The sequence below is a fragment of the Primulina tabacum genome, chromosome 10 (genome assembly GCF_025594145.1).
Source record: "Primulina tabacum isolate GXHZ01 chromosome 10, ASM2559414v2, whole genome shotgun sequence".
Classification (NCBI taxonomy): domain Eukaryota; kingdom Viridiplantae; phylum Streptophyta; class Magnoliopsida; order Lamiales; family Gesneriaceae; genus Primulina; species Primulina tabacum.
Window position 1 is genome coordinate 8,174,055 of NC_134559.1, and position 23,122 is coordinate 8,197,176.

The 23,122-nt window shown below is 31.8% G+C and overlaps 2 protein-coding genes and 1 long non-coding RNA gene across 10 annotated transcripts; 2 read left to right on the top strand and 1 right to left on the bottom strand.

Moving 5' to 3' along the window:
- Positions 1 to 6,876: 6,876 nt before the first annotated feature.
- Positions 6,877 to 10,148, top strand: LOC142505637 (protein phosphatase 2C 7-like). 6 transcript variants are annotated; one of them, XM_075618704.1, is made up of 6 exons: positions 6,877 to 7,313; positions 8,017 to 8,120; positions 8,236 to 8,541; positions 8,775 to 9,128; positions 9,203 to 9,308; positions 9,683 to 10,148. In XM_075618704.1, the coding sequence occupies exons 3-6, from the start codon at positions 8,314 to 8,316 to the stop codon at positions 10,015 to 10,017; spliced, it is 1,023 nt and encodes a 340-aa protein (XP_075474819.1). In that variant the 5' UTR covers positions 6,877 to 7,313; positions 8,017 to 8,120; positions 8,236 to 8,313; the 3' UTR covers positions 10,018 to 10,148. The 6 variants fall into 6 exon arrangements, with proteins under 6 accessions (XP_075474819.1, XP_075474822.1, XP_075474818.1 ...); XM_075618707.1 differs by having other exon boundaries at positions 6,877 to 7,280; positions 8,017 to 8,124; positions 8,241 to 8,541; XM_075618703.1 differs by having other exon boundaries at positions 6,877 to 7,280.
- Positions 10,149 to 15,093: 4,945 nt separating this feature from the next.
- Positions 15,094 to 16,710, bottom strand: LOC142505739 (uncharacterized). Its single transcript, XR_012804488.1, has 3 exons — positions 16,530 to 16,710; positions 16,340 to 16,445; positions 15,094 to 15,432 (listed from the first exon to the last, which is right to left on the bottom strand). It is a non-coding gene; the product is annotated as an uncharacterized LOC142505739 (long non-coding RNA).
- Positions 16,711 to 16,788: 78 nt separating this feature from the next.
- Positions 16,789 to 19,383, top strand: LOC142505821 (protein phosphatase 2C 7-like). 3 transcript variants are annotated; one of them, XM_075618934.1, is made up of 5 exons: positions 16,789 to 17,378; positions 17,475 to 17,775; positions 18,010 to 18,363; positions 18,438 to 18,543; positions 18,918 to 19,383. In XM_075618934.1, exons 2-5 carry the CDS (start codon positions 17,548 to 17,550, stop codon positions 19,250 to 19,252), a joined length of 1,023 nt encoding a protein of 340 aa, XP_075475049.1. In that variant the 5' UTR covers positions 16,789 to 17,378; positions 17,475 to 17,547; the 3' UTR covers positions 19,253 to 19,383. The 3 variants fall into 3 exon arrangements, with proteins under 3 accessions (XP_075475049.1, XP_075475050.1, XP_075475048.1); XM_075618935.1 differs by having other exon boundaries at positions 16,789 to 17,365; positions 17,470 to 17,775; XM_075618933.1 differs by having other exon boundaries at positions 16,790 to 17,374; positions 17,470 to 17,775.
- Positions 19,384 to 23,122: the final 3,739 nt, after the last annotated feature.

Genomic DNA, 23,122 nt, shown 5'->3' on the forward strand with positions numbered 1-23,122 from the left:
CTCGGGCTTCTCCAATCTCGATAGATGATCAGCAACTTGGTTTCAGTCCCCTTGCGATCCACGATCTCTTTGTAAAATTCTTGCAATAGAAGGATCCATCTTATCAATCTTGACTTGACCTTCTTCTTGTTTAAAAGATACTTCAAAGCTGAATGATCTGTGTGAACTATCATTTTACTCCCTACAAGGTATGACCAAAACTTGTCCAAAGCAAACACAACAGCCAACAACTTTTTTCTGTAGTAGAGTAGTTCAATTGACCTCCTGAAAGTTTCATCCTTGCATAGTATATTACATGCAAGAATTTGTCCCTCTTTTGCCCCCAAACATCTCCTAAAGCAATATCACTTGCTTCACACATGAATTCAAAATGTAGATTCCAATCTGGTGCGAAATGATTGGGGTTGTGGTCAAATTTTGCTTTAATACTTGAAAAACTTGTAAACAATCCTCAGAAAAAACAAAAGGAACATCTTTCATTAGCAGATTAGTTAAAGGCTTAGAAATACTTGAGAAATCCTTGATAAATCGCCATTAAAAACATGCATGCCCAATAAAACTACGAATTCCCTTGACATTAGTTGGGGGAGAAAGCTTTTCATGATATCTACTTTAGCTCTATCCACTTCAAACCCTTTTTCAGAAATTTTGTGACTAAGGACAATTCCTTCTCTTACCATGAAATGACATTTCTCCCAGTTAAGTACAAGATTCGTTTCTTCAAATCTCTTTAGCATTTTGATAAATTAATCAAACAAGAGTCGAAGGAATAACCAAAAACAGAAAAGTCATCCATGAAGACCGCAATATACTTTTCAACCATATCATGAAAAATCTCCATCATACAACATTGAAAAGTAGCAGGAGCATTACACAAACCAAACGCCATTCTTTTATAAGAAAAAGTACGATAAGGACACGTAAAGGTTGTTTTATCTTGATCTTCGGGATCAATGTTGATTTGCATATATCCAGAATAACAATCTAGAAAACAATAAAAAAACATGACCTGCCAAACGCTCTAACATTTGATCAACAAAAGGTAAGGGGAAGTGATCATTTCTTATGGCATCATTCAATTTGCGATAATCAATACAAACACGCCACTCAGTCACAGTTCTAGTAGGAATTAACTCGTTATTTTCACATTCAACAACTGTGATTCCCCCTTTCTTAGGAAGAACATGCACATGACTTACCCACTTGCTATCGGATATATGAAAGATCATACCTGTATCAATGAGTTTGATTACCTCCTTTTTGACGACATCTTGCATAGCTGGATTTGGTCTCCTTTATGGTTGAATAGCGGGGGAGTGCTCATTCTCCATTAAAATTTTGTGCATGCACATGGATGGACCAACCCCCTTGATGTCAACTATGCTCCATCCAACTTTACATATGTGATCCTTCAGCACTCACAAAAGCTTATCTCGAAACAAACGAAAAGGAAACAAACTTCTTCATCACATGTCAAGGAAGAAGAAACAATTACTGGCAGTTTATCTTCTTCGTTCAAAAATAAATATTTTAAAATAGGAGGAAGTGGTTTGAGTTCGAGGAATGGGGGTTCTTCTATGGAAGGTTTAAGTGATTTTGGAATATGTCCAAACTCCCCAATCTTTGAATTTACCAATCTTGGCAGAGGCTTTGATACCTCCAAGTTGTTCATACATTCCTCCACCTCTTCTCTAGTTTGATTCCGTGGACTTTGGGTTCACCAAAAGCATCTCCAGTGGGTCTTCAACAAAAGTATCATTACATTCTCATCATTCAACCTCAAAACTAACTCATCTTTTTGTACATCTATGAGAGCTCTTCCAGTAGCTAAGAAGGACGACCTAAAATTATGGGGATCTCACGATCCTCCTCCATGTCTAACACAAAAAAGTCAACTGGAAATATAAATTTATCAACTTTAACCAAAACATCCTCTATAACCCCTCTAAGATATTTAGTTGACCTATAAGCAAGTTGAAGTGAAATAGTGGTTGGTTTAACTTCTCCAATCCCCAATTTCTCAAAACAAGAATAAGGCATAAGATTTATGCTAGCACCAAGATCACACAATGCCTTGTTAAAATTAGAACTACCTATAGTGCAAAGAATGAAGAAACTACCTGGATCCTTAAGTTTTGGAGGTAATTTATTTTGCAAAATAGCTGAACACTCCTCGGAAAGATTAACAGTTTCAAAATCAACAAGTTTCTTTTTTTTAGTCAAAATATCTTTCAAGAATTTAGCATAAAAAGGCATTTGAGCCAAAGCCTCTGCAAAAGGAATATTTATGTGCAATTTGTTAAAAACATCAAGAAATTTTGAAAATTGATGATCCAATTGTAGTTGCCTTACTCTTTGAGGAAAAAGAAGTGTATTAATATCAATATTATCATTAGAATCAAACTCCTTAGCTTTCTTACCTGTCTTCCATGTAGGGTGGTGTGAGTGTTCTGTTCCTTAGCATCTTCTGTATTTGATTTCACTCCTCCATCATTCTTTTCCTCCACATCTTTAGAATTCTGCTTCTTTGGTTCCTCTTCCTCGGCCTTGATCACTGTACTCACTGCATTCACTCCTTTCGGATTTTTCTCACTATCAATTGGTAGTATTCCATTGGGTCGATTTGCTAACTGATTGGCTATTTGACCCATTTGAGTTTCCAACCTTTGCAAGATAGCATCATGATTTTGCAGCCTCATCTCCATGCCCGCAACATGTTTCATCATAACATCCTCATAAATTGGTCTTTGATCTCCTTGCTTGAATCTTGGAGGTGCTGCTGGTACCAATAATCCTTGTTGTCTCACTTGTTGAGGAATGGACAGTGGATGAATATGTGTTGGATTAAGAGAATTCTCAGTATTTTTCCAAGATAAATTAGGGTGATTGTTCCATCCTGGATTGTATGTGGAACTGTATGGATTGGATTGCTGTCTCCATTGATTTCCCACGTTTCACTGCTTCCTCATCAAAATTGGGTTGTTCCTCGATGACTATTCCTTGGACTTGATTTGCTTGATTCGGTTACAGCTGAGAGAATTTATGGGCCAAACCATCAATCTTAGCAGTAAGTGCATTCAACACATCAATTTCAAGAACTCCAGCCTTCTTTTCTTGTTTAATGTCCGGCCAACCTGCACTATTTTCGGCCATATTTGAAATTATTTCCAAGGCAACTCGTGAAGTCTTCCTGTATAAACTACCATTGGTTGCCTACCGAACGCACGGAAGGATCACACTCTGTTATAGAAAATCTGAACTTGCTCAAATGAAGAAAAACCATGTTGAGGTCATCTCCCATCCTTCTGGCGAAAAGATGAAATATCCATACGCAGTTGTGCTAGCTTGGTGGGTGGAAAATATTGATTTAAGAACATTTCAACCAAACCATTCCATGTAGTAATAGAGCAAGCTGGCAAATCTCTAAGCCATTCGGCTGCTTCACCATGCAAAGAGAAAGGGAATAGTCTCAATCTTATGGCATCAGTGCTCACTCCATTAAATTTGATTATGTCACAGATAGATAAAATCCTTCCAGATGCGCATTAGGATCCTCAGTCTGCGATCCTCCAAATCTCACTTGATATTGTATCATTTGAATAATGGATGGCTTCAACTCAAAATTGTTTTCTTCTACAGTAGGACGAGTGAGGCTCGAACCATAACCTCCAGTAGTTTGTCTAGTGAGATCATAGACAGTGCGATCATCATCCTCGTTGGCCATTGCTTCCATCCCTGCTGCTTCAACCTTGTCCTCTGGTTTTAACTGTTCTTCCACGTCAGAGTTTGAGGATTTATCCCTTTGTGCTCTACGTCTCTGTCGAAAAGTATTCTCAATATCTGGATCAAATGGCTCTAATTATGTGTCTCCTTTAGCACGGCTCATGCACAGTTACATAATTCCTGAAAATAAATAAACAAACTTTAAACGTACGAATATGCGTAAAATCAACAAAATTAAATAAAAACATAATCTCAAGAAAATAATACATCCTAATATTAAACAATTCGATCTCCCGGCAACGGCGCCAAAAACTTGACCGACGATTTCGATTGAGAATAAATCTAGCAAGCGGACTAGGTCAAGTAATAGTAATTGGATTATGAGTCCATGTATCGTACCTACATAGATCGATGTTTAAATACTAGAATATGAATTTTTTTTTCTAATTTAGGCTAATCAAATTTAAGTGAGATGAAATAAATTAATTGAAATTAAATTAAACAATTTAAATAAATAACTAAAGCCAAAAATAATCCAAGCTATTAATTTAAAAGAAATTTAAATTATTAAAAAACGACTCAGTCACACAACGGTAACGAGACAAACTTATAATCTAACGTGTCAAAATTAAATTCAATAATTAATTGCTTCATTCACGATGAAGTTCCCAAAATTTTCTATTAAACGACTTCTCGAATTAATAAATATAATTAAATCTAACAGTCCAATTATTACTAACTGAATTTAATTATATTCAATCACATTAAGTCGCTCTGAAATTTCAGTTTTTCAACCTAAAGACATACACTGAAACCGAATACTATTTCTAGTAGGTTTAACCATGTGTTGGTTGATGTATGAAGCACATATTAATTTGTAGCCTTTCGGTTTTAGATTAACCAACAAATATTCAATTTAATTGGTCAGATTAAAAGAACACATAATAAACGACATCAATCAATGAATACAATAATAATATAATTGAATCAAACTCAAAACATCAAAAATAATTTGTCCTCGGCCCTATCGTGGCTTTGTCTATAAAAGTCTACTCTAAAAATTCAAAATAAAAGTGCAAATCCATGTTTGAATTTAATGAAAAAAACATAGTTGATAAGGAATGAAATGAATTCTCAGTGATTTGACGTGTGTTGAGAAATTCCTCCCTTCATTTCTTATTCTGCGCTGGCATTCTGTTATACACTTCCTCTCTCTTCCTCTGCTGTTATGACACTCCCTTTCTCCGTACGCTTCTGCCTTCCTTTTATCTTTCTCAATGAGCTTCCTCTTTCAATTTCTTTTAAGCTCATCTCAAACTTAAACCTTGTAGATAAAATTGTAGATTTTATTTTCAAAGATGAGTATTCATCTTTATCAAGATATACACAAATTTTTCTTTCAAAACTTCAATAATATCAAGATAATAAAAATATTAAAATATTTTCTTTCATTTTCCTTTGAAGTCTTGTAATTTTATTTTATTTCAAAATTTAATCAATTTTTTTCTTTTATTCAAATCTACAATTATTAATTCAATTAAGCACATAATTATGGATAAAAAATCTATATAAGTACAAATAAAATCCTCAAATCTCTATAAGATTTGAGCTTATCAAGTACATAGACGTAAATGGACGAGTGGGGAAGGGGTGATATAATATGAGGGAAACTTTTAGAAATATTTGCTCCTAATTTAGGTTTTGTGATCCACCTCTTGTCCTTGAACCAGAAATTTTCGTATCAAATCTGAGACCATGGTAACATGAGCTCGATATATCTGCGAAGATAAATGACTTTTTAATGATTAATGGGCTCTATATTGTAATATATTTTACTAGTCATAATTCCAATTTTCATATAAAAGTTTCTTTAAAAATATTTTTAAAGAAATTTGCAATTCAATTTCACTTTCTTTTAGTTTGTAGAAGTTTTTCTATTTCCTTCTTTTTTTTTTGGAAGGGTTTCCTCTCAATTTCTCGTGGCGGTGGTTGAGAGCGGAGATAGGTGAAAATTTGATTCCCGTCTAGCCTATTATTCATAATACTTCAACACGTTATTAGTTTGATAATAATAACTATACGTACGTAAATTATTGGACATTAAAAAAAATGACAAAAACTTGTGTGAGACGGTATCACAGAACGTATTTTGTGAGATCGATATCTTATTTGAGTTATCCATGAAAAAGTATTACTTTTTATTTTAAGAGTATTACTTTTTATACTGAATATCAGTAGGGTTGACCCGTCTCATAGATAAAGATTCGTAAGACTGTCTCACAAGATAATTATTCTTTAAATTATTATGTTCATTAAAAATTTAATTCAATTATGTAGAGCTCAAACAAAAAAACTATACGACTTATTAATTAAATTTTAAAATTTTGTATGTATAATGGTAATATTAATCTAATATATACTTATTGTTTTATATTTGACCAACTCGTGGATTGAATTTTTATGTTTTAGTTGTTGATTATTTGACCCTTTTTCTAAAATTTGTGATACTTACAAATTTTATATATCTCTATTTTCCATTTTCTTGAATGAAATATTATATATTATTTAAAACAAATCATATAGTTTTACAATCCTAATTCAATATATTTATTATTTTGTAACTTTATATTCATAAATTTTAATTTTTGCAATTTAAGTTTTTTTTTCAATATAATTGTTCATATAACACTTGTATACGTTAGAGTCATACATATATATATATATACACACATATACACATATCATCCTATGATATTTATGACTACATATATAATGTGAAATACATACAGGGTAAAATGATTAATGTTTCATTTAATACTTGACTCCATAGTTTTAAAATCCAGCCCTTGAGAAATTGACACGCAACCAATAAGCCAGCATCTGTCACACCAAATACTCTGGTGTTCTGCCATTAGCCAACAAATCTTCTGCCAACCGTGGAGAGTTTCTATTGGCTAAGGGCCCGCAATTTCCTAAAGCCAAGTCTATGAGCGTGTATGTGTAGTTTTCCGATATTTCAAAAAGAAAATGACATCCATGGAAAGCAACCATTCATCAAAGTACTGAGCATATCACCATGGGACACCTAAATGGACACATGTCCACAAATGGCCCACAAGACAAAATTTTTTATACGAGGAGTGAAGTTTGCCATAAGCAAGATGGGAAGGTTATTCGAAGTTTTCCTTATTGTTGACACAAAATTGCTTATGTTTCTTTGGGGCCCCTTTTCTCTCTTGAGAAATCAAGAAACAGCCCTTTTCAACTTTTAGGCATTAGGGCCACTAGATGCACTGTTTTGAAATAGTAAACAGCTTGCCTTCTTCTGTATGAATGAGCAGTTTTTTTTATTTATGTAGAGCTACGTTTTTTTTAGGACTGCCAATTACGTTATGTTAAAACGTTAGGTGTCCCTAATGCTTTTTCTCAGTAGTTAATGCTTTTTCTTAATAGTTTTGACTGATAAAATGGTTTCTGGGTGACATGTGGAGATCAAAGGTCGGACTTTTAATACATGGAAGTTGAGGGAGACGGAAGAAGCCATCCTAAATCAAGAGGTAAAATGGGATTTGGCTATTCGCCTTCTAAAGGTTCAAGATTGATCTTTTTCCATAAGTTGTAATTTCTGTGTTCAAGAATTTCATGCTTTGTGTGTATGTTAGCGTCTGTGATAAGTTGTGGTTGGAACTTGGGATTGCTGGTGAGTTTGTCTTATAGACGAAAGACTATATAGAAATAGAGTTCAAGAAGATTTTCTATTAGCGTCTTTCAGTTTTCTGTTGTGTGGATTTTGAGTCCTATTTGATGAAGTTTAGATAACATTTCCTGAATTATTAATAATCTGTCATAAATTCAGTTCTCTGAGGTCATGGAATCTCTTCCATTGGAGTTGTAATAAACTCTTGTTTTAATATGTTTTGGTCTCAACTGATATGTATGTGAGATTGACAAACCTTACATCTTGTATTTCATGGATGAAATAGATTACTGGTTGCTACATCATTTAAGCTTGAAAGTTTGATTCGGAGTTGATAAATTCTGATTATATTACTGGGATTAAAACCACAGCAAAAGTTTTTTTTCAGAACCATCTATACCAAGCTGCTTTTACAACCTCTGCTTTTTTAAAACATTCAAAATGGAGGTACGGAAATGTTGAGTTCAAATTAATTTAGTTCTAATGATGGTTCAGCAAACCTTTTACATAACGTGGGCAAACTGTAAAGTTGTTCGATATATGATGATTACATAAACCAGCAGCTCGTGGAAGATCATCAAACATTTGTCTTGCAGGCATTGTAGATGCTCAATGAAATCAAGCGACTCCGTTCATCAAGGAGATTCCAGTTTAGGACTCCAATTTTGATCAAATATTGCTTAATCTCATAGTAAAGAATGTAAGTGTTTTTTGTAGAATTGAGAAGCTCAGTTAATGGGAGTCGTCAATCAACTCAGATGTAGTTGAAGCTTTTTTTCCTTTTTGTAAGCTTTTTTTCCTTTTTGTTTTTCTAGTGAAGAGAATGGTGTGGCTGTGGAATTAGAAGAATCAGAAAGACGATTTTCATTTTGATTCTTGAGGATTCTTAACAAATGAAGATAAACAAGCAGGTCTCTCCCTTAGATTTTCCACCCCTTTGGGGCTTGTCATCGATTTGTGGAAGAATGTCCGAAATGGAAGACTCGGTTATTGCACTTCCACATTTCTTGAATATTCCTTCTCAGATGTTGGGTGACGGCCAAATTTTGGTTCCTGAGCGTCAAGATTTAGATTCAACGGCTCATCTGTTCGGAGTTTTTGATGGACACGGAGGTCCCCAGGTAGACACAACCAATACCTTTTTATCTAATTGTTTTCATTAGACAGTAAAATATATTTAGGATTCAGATTTTATGTTATTAAGGTTGCAAGTACTCTTTAATAAAATTTGATTTTGATATTGTCTTGAAGTATTATTTATAACTAGATTTATCTGACTGTATTTTAGCCATCAGGTGACATTGTATTTCTAATTTGTTTAAAGAGCAGATTTTTTTTTTGTTTGCACGGATAGGTTGCTAATTATTGTCGAGAGCATCTACACCTAGCTTTAGCAGAGGAACTAAGTATTGCTTCCGAAGCAAATTCTAAGATTGAAAATGGTGTGCATAATTGGAAAGAAGAGTGGACGAAGGTTTTCGTCAATTGTTTGCGCAAACTAGATGATGAAGTTGGAGGATTCCCCACAGCTGCTAATAGGGGCATGGCTTTTAACCCTGTACTTCCACCTATTGCTCCTGACTCAGTTGGTTCTACTGCTGTTATTGCTGTTGTCTGTTCGACTCATATTATTGTTGCTAATTGTGGTGATTCAAGAGCGGTTATTTGTCGAGGGAAAGCATCGATGCCATTATCTATAGACCATAAAGTAAGGCTCGTGTTCTTCGAAATCAAATTTTTTCATTTGTTTTCTGTGTGTTTAGCTTCAGCCTTTTTTCCCAGCCAAATAGAGAGGACGAGTGCGCCAGGATAGAAGCTGCAGGAGGCAGGGTCATTAACTGGGAAGGATATCGAGTTTCTGGGGTCCTTGCCATGTCAAGATCCATTGGTATGCGATATGTTTCTAAATGAATGCTCTTGCATTCTAATTTCCAGAAAGATATATGTATCTACATAGAAGGGCTGATAAAGGAATCTGGATTGTGTTGAGGGCAGAGATGGATTTAAGGGGGGAGACTTGGTGCATTTGGGGGACAAAACTAGCATTAACCACGCACGCACGCACACACTATTCCATTGAAAACTAGAAATAAATCAAGTGATGATACTATTTAGTTTCGAACCAAGTAATTATTCGAAATTGAAAAATGGTTCCACCTTAGGATCTTGAAATTCTAATGTTGGATCTTGATTTACAAATGTTTTGTCTGCAGACGAGAGTCTCAAGACAACTAATAGTATAATCACTTCTTTTGTGGGCAGGTGATAGATACTTGAGGCCCTACGTTATTGCTGATCCGGAATTGATTTTCATTCCTCGAGCCAAAGAAGACGAGTGCCTTATCCTAGCTAGTGATGGTCTATGGGACGTAATGACAAATCAAGAGGCTTGTGATTTGGCACGAAGGCGAATCCAACTTTGGCACAGGAAGAACGGTGCTACCCTTTCGAAAGAAAGAGGTGAGGATGTCGATCCTGCGGCCCAAGATGCAGCAGATTATCTCTCACAGTTTGCGCTCCATAGAGGAAGCAAAGATAATATCTCCGTTATTGTGTTAGATTTGAAAGCTCAAAGGAAGGTTAGAAACAAGACTTGAGCTGATGAAGTTCGATACTCCTTTATTCGAATGAACCGTCGTGTCTTCTTGTTATGGTCGTCTTGCAATGTGGTATTTTATTTCTTGGATTTATTCCCTTCATTTTAAGATTTCAAATCCTTCAATGGGACACATGGATTGAAGATTAACCATTGTAAACAAGGATCTAGTTCACTCTTCAAGAAAATGCAGGAGTATTTTGTTCTTTGCAACATCTACAAAGCTAATAGTTTATAATGTGAAAATAGTGAGGATTATCACAAGTAAATTTGTCCAATGTTGACTCATTTACCTTTCTAATTGAATAGAGTGAAACTTGGTTGAGTCTAAAATTTTGGGTCAGTTTATCTTTGATTCAAATATATCCCATAATTTTTCTTCCTAATAATTTGAATAATGACATTGATCAATAATTTTTTTAACACTTTTTAATTAAAAAAAATGCAGAATGATCTTCAAACATACAAGAAATATAAAAATTAAGCAAAGGCTAAAATTGAGAATGTTAGATTTCAAATTTGTAATCAAATAAAAGTCATTTAGTTAAATAATTCAATAATATATTATCATTTATCAGAATACATGTGTTTCACTCTTGATAAGTTAAAAAAAATGTCAAAGATAGTTGTTAGGTGCACCTGATAACTCGTGAGTGCGTTTCTACCTGGGGTTGTTGGTAATCGATCGCAATTAAATATTCATAAAAAAATTCTACTTTTTAAAAATTTTAGCCAAACAAGTAAAATCCGAAAGTGAAATATCATTCAAGTATGAAAGAGCAGCACAAAAATTAAATATATAGTCTCAAAAATAGGACAATATATAAAAATAAGAAAATCATTTTTTTTAAATAAATGTTTTTGTGATGATCTCTCTTTTCTACTTATTTTAAAGGCAAAAACTTGTGTGAGACAGTCTCACGGATCGTATTTTGTGAAAGGGATATCTTATTTGGGTCATCCATGTAAAAATATTACTTTTTATTTTAAGATTGTTACTTTTTATTGTGAATATCGGTAGGATTGACCAGTCTCACAAAGATTCGTGAGACTGTATCACATGAGACCTAGTCTTCTTTAAATAAGGGAAGGGGTAGAAGAAACCGAACCAAACCGCCGGTTTTAAAAGTAATCAAATCCAAAATATTTGTTGGATTCAAAGTTTTATATAAATATTTTATTTGTATTTAGTAATAACTTTTTTGTGATTGATCTATTTATATCTTAAATCTACTTAATTCATGAAACAAAAAATCTAATTAATTATTGTTACTATTTTTTTAATAATATTTATGGATAAAATTAATAATAACTTTTTTAAAAGCTGAAATACTTATTCTGGGGATTTATATGTTTGGCGTTAAATTCATAATGTTGTGATCAGATATATATTAGAAGATTGTTAAAAAAATATTGTTGAAATATTTTTAATATATTATCTATATTATATTGTGTTATTAAATTTGAGACACTTAAAGTAATTAATTTTTGTGTCATGGTGATTTTTAAAAAATAACATTCCTCTAAAATTATAATATTATTGTATTTTCAATTAATAAAAAATATTATAAAAATATATTTTAGTAAATTTATGTATTTCATTGTTATTATTATTATTTTACACATTTTCCAAAAATATAAAACTAATAAATTATGTTCTTTAATCTTTATTTTAACTTTTGAATTTTTAAATGTATATAATTCATAATAAAAAAGAAAATATAAAATTAAAAAATATCACTTAAATACATGTAACGAGTGCCGAAGGACGCTAGTATATATTATTGTTATACACGTGATAAGCGCGTAATAATTTATATTTTTATTATCAAAATTTCCATTGTTCCCGCTTCCGACATATTTAATTGATATATTTTTATGTTATTTTGTTGTCTTTAAGCAAATTTGGATTAAAAATGTGATTTTTATCACATTTGAAGTTTTCAATATGAAACTTTGAAAAAAGACCAAAACAAAAGAAGTCCTAGAACAAGGTCTGACCATGCCTTGTGACTGCTTCGCGATTGTCTTATAACTGCATAGAGAAACCCAAAAATTATGATGATAATACAATATTTTAATGTTCTTAATTATGGTATTTGAATCATTGAAAGCTTTTGGAAAGGTGGATATAATATTGACATAAGGGCAACTCCAACGCTGCGCCAAAAGGCGCAGCTTTCAATGCACCAAAATAGCGCAGCCCCGCGCAGGGGTCATTTTTTTTAATTTTTTTTAATTTTTTTAATATATATTTATTATAAATATTTGTATTAAAAATTGTAAATATTATAAAATAATAGTATAATATTTATTTTAATAACTAAACATTTAATCCTAAAAATTTTAAAAAATATAATTGTTGATTTTTAAAATATTTATTTATTTATGTTAATTATTAATATTTAAAAACTAATTCGATTTTATTTTTTTTAATTTTTTAATGTTTTTTAATTAATATAAAAGACAAAAATGCTCACTATGCACTACGAAATGCTTTAATTGATCATTTGTGAGAGGAATATAGTTGTTCAGATGTTTGAATTTGGACTTATATTAATTTCTAAAAACAAATTATCTGTATTAAAATTATGTCAATTTTAATATTGAAGCATTTGTATTAATTCGTATTATAAACATTAGAGTTAATATATATAAGAATCAAATAAATAAATTTAACTATTAATAAAAATAAAATTATAATTATAATACTAATATTAACATTAATTATAATTATATTGTTAAATTTATAAATAAATAGTACACAAAAAGAATATTTTAGGAATATACTTGATGGGTAATGAGGCTCAAATTAATTATAAAAGTTCAAGCCCACAATTAATTAGGCCATCTCCAATCCATATCCTATATTTTTCATCCTCTATCCTCCAAAATAGAGATTCATGATATCTATTTTCAAACACCTTCTCCAACCCATATCCTCTAAATATTACCAAATACTCTATTTTTTTAATTTATTTCATTTTCAACTCATATCCTCTAAATATTACCAAATAATTTTTTTTAATTTATTTCATTTTCGAACACATACACACATATAATTAATTAATTTCATAATATATTATTTAACTAAACGTAATTAATTCGCTAAACATGGCACAACTACATGTAATTCGCTTATTAATTTTCAAAAGGACTATATGACAATTTTTAAAATATCTGTTTTGTAATTATTTTTCACCCCTTTTCAATCCTCTATATGAACAGTGATACTCCATAATAGAGGATCACTGTTGCATACTCTAAAATGGAGGAAACAAATAGAGTACGGTTGGAGAAGATTTCATCCTCCATAATGGAGGATTCCTCCATTATGGAGGACGGTTGGAGATGCCCTTATAAAAGCCCAAGCCCACTATACACTCTCCAAAAAAATCTATAAATAAGAGAGTATTCTCATTATTCAAGGAGGATTTTTTTTGGATACTTAAACTTTTTAGCTCTCAATTACGATCTAGGAATTATTTCCTGATTTGAGCGTCAGAGTGTCTACCCCGGCGCCTCTGACGCTTTGTTTGTGACGCAGGTGATAGCCCACAAAGATTTCTCTCCACAAGCTACTTGGAGGACCCGATTACGAACCAGTAGAGTAGTTCGGATAATCATAATTTTTTGCTACATCAATACTTTTTAGTGTAAGATTTGAAGTAAATGGGTTGGAGATGAATATTATATTTGGTGCAGAAACTGCACCAAAATAGATTTATGGGTTGGAGATGGCCTAAGGAAAGATATTATAGAGTTTTATTCCATAAAAACTCTAGTTTTCTTATTGATAAACATAATCTCTTTATAGTATTATGTTTTTTTTTCTAGTTGTTGTGGTTTTTCTTTAAACTTTTCTCTACTTCTCGCCAACTTCATGTGAAAGAAAAAAGAGAAAGACACAATAATTTTTCGTCTTTTATCAAAAACTCTAGGCTAAGTTTTATTTCTGATTCAAGAGATATTTCATATATTTCAATTTTATCATTGTGAGGTTTTTGCACTTTAATTTAATATTATTGTTTGTTCAAATATTTGTTGGTTTATGATTTATTTATATGAAAGTTATATATCGATTAATCTAACAATTTAATTTGATGTATGATTTTCTATTGATATCCATAAATTCAATTATCCGTAATTGTCATGAATGATTGGTACATGAATAACGACAGATTAGGTGTGTTGTGTTATTATTACAAATCTAATCTAAATAAATCAACGAAATTGGATATATCAATTGCAGCTAATTCAATTGTCAGATTTTAATTTTAGGATTAATTAAAATGTAATCTTTTATTTTTATAGAGCGCTATTGTGCCTAGTTAATTACTGATAAGTTTTGACTGGATGCTGAGTTTGATCAATTAAATTTGGAGAAAACAAGAATTTTAGTGGCTATCCCTGTAATTCTAAAGTTAAATACTTGGAACTGCATGAATGAATAATTTGTTGACCGACGGCTAGTGAGACATTGAATAGTGGAATCTACTTGAATCAGAACTCAGTAAGATTGACTTTTCTCCTTCGTTAATTATGCATTGTTTTATTTATTTATCGTTTAAAAATTATTAATTTTCATTACTTGCTAAGTTAGTTTTAGTATTATTTAGTCATTATACAAAAAAAATCTCTCATTTTAATTATTTTTCCTCGAAAGAAATAAATCTCATATTACATGTGAATTTGATCATGCTCACCATGATACCTATTTTATTTAGAGATTAAGAATTTAAATTTGGTTGGTCAACGATAACACATCAAATTTTGGCATTGGTACCAGGGATCGGTTCAATGTTAGTTTATTTCGAGTTTTGTTATTTTCTTTTCTTTTTATGTTTCGTTCTTCTTGTGCATGTGAACTCAAATATATTCCATAAATTGAGAAAACAGCTAGGAGCTTGAGAAAAAAAAGCAGCGCTACGGGGAATTGTTGTTGTGTAGTATTTCGATATGTTTCATCAACAAGTATTCACAAGTTTTTCCGAACAAAACAAAGAGTTATTCTACGCAGCATGAGAGAGATTCGATAATTTAGCAACAACAGTCAAGAATCATGATTTTTCTACCGTTTCCATGCTCCTGGGCATCATTGAGGCCTGTTTTTGTTCTCCAAACTTCGAAAATCCCTAGTAGATGCAGACCTTTGCACCGTGCCCAATCTGTAGGAACTATCATGATCCAAGATATAGTTGACTGTACGTCTATTATCTGTGGGTAACGGGGGCCGGTTCCTGATATTCCTGGTACCATTAGGATGAGCTTCTGTTCTTGGAACGACATGGGAAGGAAATAAAAGAGCAGGGATCTCCCCATTTTCTGGTGGCTTTGTGTTTGTGGAGGAAGAGCTTGATTTGCTGCTTCCAGGCTCTGTGCTAAAGACGGATGTTTCTGTACTTTTCGGCAGTTCCTGCACATAAGGATTGTCAAAATGTTTGATCAGTGGCAGACTTGTAGTGACTGATATTGTGTAAAAAAGGTATAACAGAAAAATGATCTTGATTAAAAGGATGGTCCTTTCAAAAGGTTTGATCAACCTTAGGGGGGTTTAAACCAATGGATCCAGTTCGCGAGCTTTTCGAGTCAACTCGAAAAATATTTGATCGTACTCGAAATTGTCGTATTTTAGCCGAACATAAAGATATTCGAACTTTTTTAAAACCGAACTCGAACCCAAATTACTTTTTTCCATAGTTCGCGAGTCGTTCGCGAACTTTAATATTTCATAAATATAATATAATTATAAATTAAATAAATATATTCGAGTAGCCCATAATATTTATTTCGAGTAGCTCACGAATATTTTGAACTAAATTCGAACTTGAACATTGATTTGAACCGAATTCGAGCAAAAATATTAACATTTTCGAGCTTCAAATCGAAATCGAGCTCCACTATATCTACAATTTTTTTCGTATTCAGCTCTATTGAGTTCTTTTACACCACTTATCAGTTGTATTGAGTGAAAAATTGTGAACAAAAAAGTTCAACAAAAGAATGATCTTGAGCCCGCATTCAAGACGAGTTTGCCTCTTGTAGTATATGGATTTGTCGGGGTAATAATCATCCATGTTGTTCGGTGCGGTTGCTTATCCGGTGAAGTGATCGATGCATGATACTAGAGCTATTGTTCAGAGCCCCGTAAGTTGTAAAAAAATTATGGAGAAAGAATTATTGGGAAGATTATCGATATGATATTGCAATCAAAACATGATTGGCTAATGTAAGATTTTAAAATTTTAGTGACACTTCTAGCATCGGGGATAACTTGTATGAAGCCCAAAAACAACCAACTTGTGAAGTCACGAATAACTTACATCTTTAGCTCCTTCAGCAACTTGTTTAGGTTCTTCAGAAGCTAGACCCTTTTTCCTTTGCTCTCTCTGTGATTGAGAACGACGCCTAGCTTTATTGGTCCTGTGTCTGCATACAAGAGAATATATCAACTGTTCACTTAGAACTGGGATATGATGCCAGTTAGTAATGTGGATATAATAAATAACTTACCTTCTCTTCTCATTTATCAAAGCTTCGTCATCATCTTCAACATGTATTATAGGCAAACCAGACACTTCACAAGCTAGAGGACTTGTTACAAAGAACTGCAATTATAATTGATGTCACATTGAATCGTGTATAAATAAAATCTGTCAAGGACCCAAGAATCATGGTAAAATACTCTTTATAGCGTGCTAGCTCATTGCAAGAAAGGATTAGTACTTAATATATTTCTGTTGTGTGGATTTTGAGTCCTATTTGATGAAGTTTAGATAACATTTCCTGAATTATTAATAATCTGTCATAAATTCAGTTCTCTGAGGTCATGGAATCTCTTCCATTGGAGTTGTAATAAACTCTTGTTTTAATATGTTTTGGTCTCAACTGATATGTATGTGAGATTGACAAACCTTACATCTTGTATTTCATGGATGAAATAGATTACTGGTTGCTACATCATTTAAGCTTGAAAGTTTGATTCGGAGTTGATAAATTCTGATTATATTACTGGGATTAAAACCACAGCAAAAGTTTTTTTTCAGAACCATCTATACCAAGCTGCTTTTACAACCTCTGCTTTTTTAAAACATTCAAAATGGAGGTACGGAAATGTTGAGTTCAAATTAATTTAGTTCTAATGATGGTTCAGCAAACCTTTTACATAACGTGGGCAAACTGTAAAGTTGTTCGATATATGATGATTACATAAACCAGCAGCTCGTGGAAGATCATCAAACATTTGTCTTGCAGGCATTGTAGATGCTCAATGAAATCAAGCGACTCCGTTCATCAAGGAGATTCCAGTTTAGGACTCCAATTTTGATCAAATATTGCTTAATCTCATAGTAAAGAATGTAAGTGTTTTTTGTAGAATTGAGAAGCTCAGTTAATGGGAGTCGTCAATCAACTCAGATGTAGTTGAAGCTTTTTTTCCTTTTTGTTTTTCTAGTGAAGAGAATGGTGTGGCTGTGGAATTAGAAGAATCAGAAAGACGATTTTCATTTTGATTCTTGAGGATTCTTAACAAATGAAGATAAACAAGCAGGTCTCTCCCTTAGATTTTCCACCCCTTTGGGGCTTGTCATCGATTTGTGGAAGAATGTCCGAAATGGAAGACTCGGTTATTGCACTTCCACATTTCTTGAATATTCCTTCTCAGATGTTGGGTGACGGCCAAATTTTGGTTCCTGAGCGTCAAGATTTAGATTCAACGGCTCATCTGTTCGGAGTTTTTGATGGACACGGAGGTCCCCAGGTAGACACAACCAATACCTTTTTATCTAATTGTTTTCATTAGACAGTAAAATATATTTAGGATTCAGATTTTATGTTATTAAGGTTGCAAGTACTCTTTAATAAAATTTGATTTTGATATTGTCTTGAAGTATTATTTATAACTAGATTTATCTGACTGTATTTTAGCCATCAGGTGACATTGTATTTCTAATTTGTTTAAAGAGCAGATTTTTTTTTTTGTTTGCACGGATAGGTTGCTAATTATTGTCGAGAGCATCTACACCTAGCTTTAGCAGAGGAACTAAGTATTGCTTCCGAAGCAAATTCTAAGATTGAAAATGGTGTGCATAATTGGAAAGAAGAGTGGACGAAGGTTTTCGTCAATTGTTTGCGCAAACTAGATGATGAAGTTGGAGGATTCCCCACAGCTGCTAATAGGGGCATGGCTTTTAACCCTGTACTTCCACCTATTGCTCCTGACTCAGTTGGTTCTACTGCTGTTATTGCTGTTGTCTGTTCGACTCATATTATTGTTGCTAATTGTGGTGATTCAAGAGCGGTTATTTGTCGAGGGAAAGCATCGATGCCATTATCTATAGACCATAAAGTAAGGCTCGTGTTCTTCGAAATCAAATTTTTTCATTTGTTTTCTGTGTGTTTAGCTTCAGCCTTTTTTCCCAGCCAAATAGAGAGGACGAGTGCGCCAGGATAGAAGCTGCAGGAGGCAGGGTCATTAACTGGGAAGGATATCGAGTTTCTGGGGTCCTTGCCATGTCAAGATCCATTGGTATGCGATATGTTTCTAAATGAATGCTCTTGCATTCTAATTTCCAGAAAGATATATGTATCTACATAGAAGGGCTGATAAAGGAATCTGGATTGTGTTGAGGGCAGAGATGGATTTAAGGGGGGAGACTTGGTGCATTTGGGGGACAAAACTAGCATTAACCACGCACGCACGCACACACTATTCCATTGAAAACTAGAAATAAATCAAGTGATGATACTATTTAGTTTCGAACCAAGTAATTATTCGAAATTGAAAAATGGTTCCACCTTAGGATCTTGAAATTCTAATGTTGGATCTTGATTTACAAATGTTTTGTCTGCAGACGAGAGTCTCAAGACAACTAATAGTATAATCACTTCTTTTGTGGGCAGGTGATAGATACTTGAGGCCCTACGTTATTGCTGATCCGGAATTGATTTTCATTCCTCGAGCCAAAGAAGACGAGTGCCTTATCCTAGCTAGTGATGGTCTATGGGACGTAATGACAAATCAAGAGGCTTGTGATTTGGCACGAAGGCGAATCCAACTTTGGCACAGGAAGAACGGTGCTACCCTTTCGAAAGAAAGAGGTGAGGATGTCGATCCTGCGGCCCAAGATGCAGCAGATTATCTCTCACAGTTTGCGCTCCATAGAGGAAGCAAAGATAATATCTCCGTTATTGTGTTAGATTTGAAAGCTCAAAGGAAGGTTAGAAACAAGACTTGAGCTGATGAAGTTCGATACTCCTTTATTCGAATGAACCGTCGTGTCTTCTTGTTATGGTCGTCTTGCAATGTGGTATTTTATTTCTTGGATTTATTCCCTTCATTTTAAGATTTCAAATCCTTCAATGGGACACATGGATTGAAGATTAACCATTGTAAACAAGGATCTAGTTCACTCTTCAAGAAAATGCAGAGTATTTTGTTCTTTGCAACATCTACAAAGCTAATAGTTTATAATGTGAAAATAGTGAGGATTATCACAAGTAAATTTGTCCAATGTTGACTCGTTTACCTTTCTAATTGAATAGAGTGAAACTTGGTTGAGTCTAAAATTTTGGGTCAGTTTATCTTTGATTCAAATATATCCCATAATTTTCCTTCCTAATAATTTGAATAATGACATTGATCAATAATTTTTTTAACACTTTTTAATTAAAAAAAATGCAGAATGATCTTCAAACATACAAGAAATATAAAAATTAAGCAAAGGCTAAAATTGAGAATGTTAGATTTCAAATTTGTAATCAAATAAAAGTCATTTAGTTAAATAATTCAATAATATATTATCATTTATCAGAATACATGTGTTTCACTCTTGATAAGTTAAAAAAAATGTCAAAGATAGTAGTTGTTAGGTGCACCTGATAACTCGTGAGTGCGTTTCTACCTGGGGTTGTTGGTAATCGATCGCAATTAAATATTCATAAAAAAATTCTACTTTTTAAAAATTTTAGCCAAACAAGTAAAATCCGAAAGTGAAATATCATTCAAGTATGAAAGAGCAGCACAAAAATTAAATATATAGTCTCAAAAATAGGACAATATATAAAAATAAGAAAATCATTTTTTTTAAATAAATGTTTTTGTGATGATCTCTCTTTTCTACTTATTTTAAAGGCAAAAACTTGTGTGAGACAGTCTCACGGATCGTATTTTGTGAAAGGGATATCTTATTTGGGTCATCCATGTAAAAATATTACTTTTTATTTTAAGATTGTTACTTTTTATTGTGAATATCGGTAGGATTGACCAGTCTCACAAAGATTCGTGAGACTGTCTCACATGAGACCTAGTCTTCTTTAAATAAGGGAAGGGGTAGAAGAAACCGAACCAAACCGCCGGTTTTAAAAGTAATCAAATCGAAAATATTTGTTGGATTCAAAGTTTTATATAAATATTTTATTTGTATTTAGTAATAACTTTTTTGTGATTGATCTATTTATATCTTAAATCTACTTAATTCATGAAACAAAAAATATAATTAATTCTTGTTACTATTTTTTTAATAATATTTATGGATAAAATTAATAATAACTTTTTTAAAAGCTGAAATACTTATTCTGGGGATTTATATGTTTGGCGTTAAATTCATAATGTTGTGATCAGATATATATTAGAAGATTGTTAAAAAAATATTGTTGAAATATTTTTAATATATTATCTATATTATATTGTGTTATTAAATTTGAGACACTTAAAGTAATTAATTTTTGTGTCATGGTGATTTTTAAAAAATAACATTCCTCTAAAATTATAATATTATTGTATTTTCAATTAATAAAAAATATTATAAAAATATATTTTAGTAAATTTATGTATTTCATTGTTATTATTATTATTTTACACATTTTCCAAAAATATAAAACTAATAAATTATGTTCTTTAATCTTTATTTTAACTTTTGAATTTTTAAATGTATATAATTCATAATAAAAAAGAAAATATAAAATTAAAAAATATCACTTAAATACATGTAACGAGTGCCGAAGGACGCTAGTATATATTATTGTTATACACGTGATAAGCGCGTAATAATTTATATTTTTATTATCAAAATTTCCATTGTTCCCGCTTCCGACATATTTAATTGATATATTTTTATGTTATTTTGTTGTCTTTAAGCAAATTTGGATTAAAAATGTGATTTTTATCACATTTGAAGTTTTCAATATGGAACTTTGAAAAAAGACCAAAACAAAAGAAGTCCTAGAACAAGGTCTGACCATGCCTTGTGACTGCTTCGCGATTGTCTTATAACTGCATAGAGAAACCCAAAAATTATGATGATAATACAATATTTTAATGTTCTTAATTATGGTATTTGAATCATTGAAAGCTTTTGGAAAGGTGGATATAATATTGACATAAGGGCAACTCCAAAGCTGCGCCAATGCACCAAAATAGCGCAGCCCCGCGCAGGGGTCATTTTTTTTAATTTTTTTAATATATATTTATTATAAATATTTGTATTAAAAATTGTAAATATTATAAATAATAGTATAATATTTATTTTAATAACTAAACATTTAATCCTAAAAATTTTAAAAAATATAATTGTTGATTTTTAAAATATTTATTTATTTATGTTAATTATTAATATTTAAAAACTAATTCGATTTTATTTTTTTTAATTTTTTAATGTTTTTTAATTAATATAAAAGACAAAAATGCTCACTATGCACTACGAAATGCTTTAATTGATCATTTGTGAGAGGAATATAGTTGTTCAGATGTTTGAATTTGGACTTATATTAATTTCTAAAAACAAATTATCTGTATTAAAATTATGTCAATTTTAATATTGAAGCATTTGTATTAATTCGTATTATAAACATTAGAGTTAATATATATAAGAATCAAATAAATAAATTTAACTATTAATAAAAATAAAATTATAATTATAATACTAATATTAACATTAATTATAATTATATTGTTAAATTTATAAATAAATAGTACACAAAAAGAATATTTTAGGAATATACTTGATGGGTAATGAGGCTCAAATTAATTATAAAAGTTCAAGCCCACAATTAATTAGGCCATCTCCAATCCATATCCTATATTTTTCATCCTCTATCCTCCAAAATAGAGATCCATGATCTCTATTTTCAAACACCTTCTCCAACCCATATCCTCTAAATATTACCAAATACTCTATTTTTTTAATTTATTTCATTTTCAACTCATATCCTCTAAATATTACCAAATAATTTTTTTTAATTTATTTCATTTTCGAACACATACACACATATAATTAATTAATTTCATAATATATTATTTAACTAAACGTAATTAATTCGCTAAACATGGCACAACTACATGTAATTCGCTTATTAATTTTCAAAAGGACTATATGGCAATTTTTAAAATATCTATTTTGTAATTATTTTTCCACCCCTTTTCAATCCTCTATATGAACAGTGATACTCCATAATAGAGGATCACTGTTGCATACTCTAAAATGGAGGAAACAAATAGAGTACGGTTGGAGAAGATTTCATCCTCCATAATGGAGGATTCCTCCATTATGGAGGACGGTTGGAGATGCCTTTATAAAAGCCCAAGCCCACTATACACTCTCCAAAAAAATCTATAAATAAGAGAGTATTCTCATTATTCAAGGAGGATTTTTTTTGGATACTTAAACTTTTTAGCTCTCAATTACGATCTAGGAATTATTTCCTGATTTGAGCATCGGAGTGTCTACCCCGGCGCCTCTGACGCTTTGTTTGTGACGCAGGTGATAGCCCACAAAGATTTCTCTCCACAAGCTACTTGGAGGACCCGATTACGAACCAATAGAGTAGTTCGGATAATCATAATTTTTTGCTACATCAATACTTTTTAGTGTAAGATTTGAAGTAAATGGGTTGGAGATGAATATTATATTTGGTGCAGAAACTGCACCAAAATAGATTTATGGGTTGAAGATGGCCTAAGGAAAGATATTATAGAGTTTTATTCCATAAAAACTCTAGTTTTCTTATTGATAAACATAATCTCTTTATAGTATTATGTTTTTTTTTCTAGTTGTTGTGGTTTTTCTTTAAACTTTTCTCTACTTCTCGCCAACTTCATGTGAAAGAAA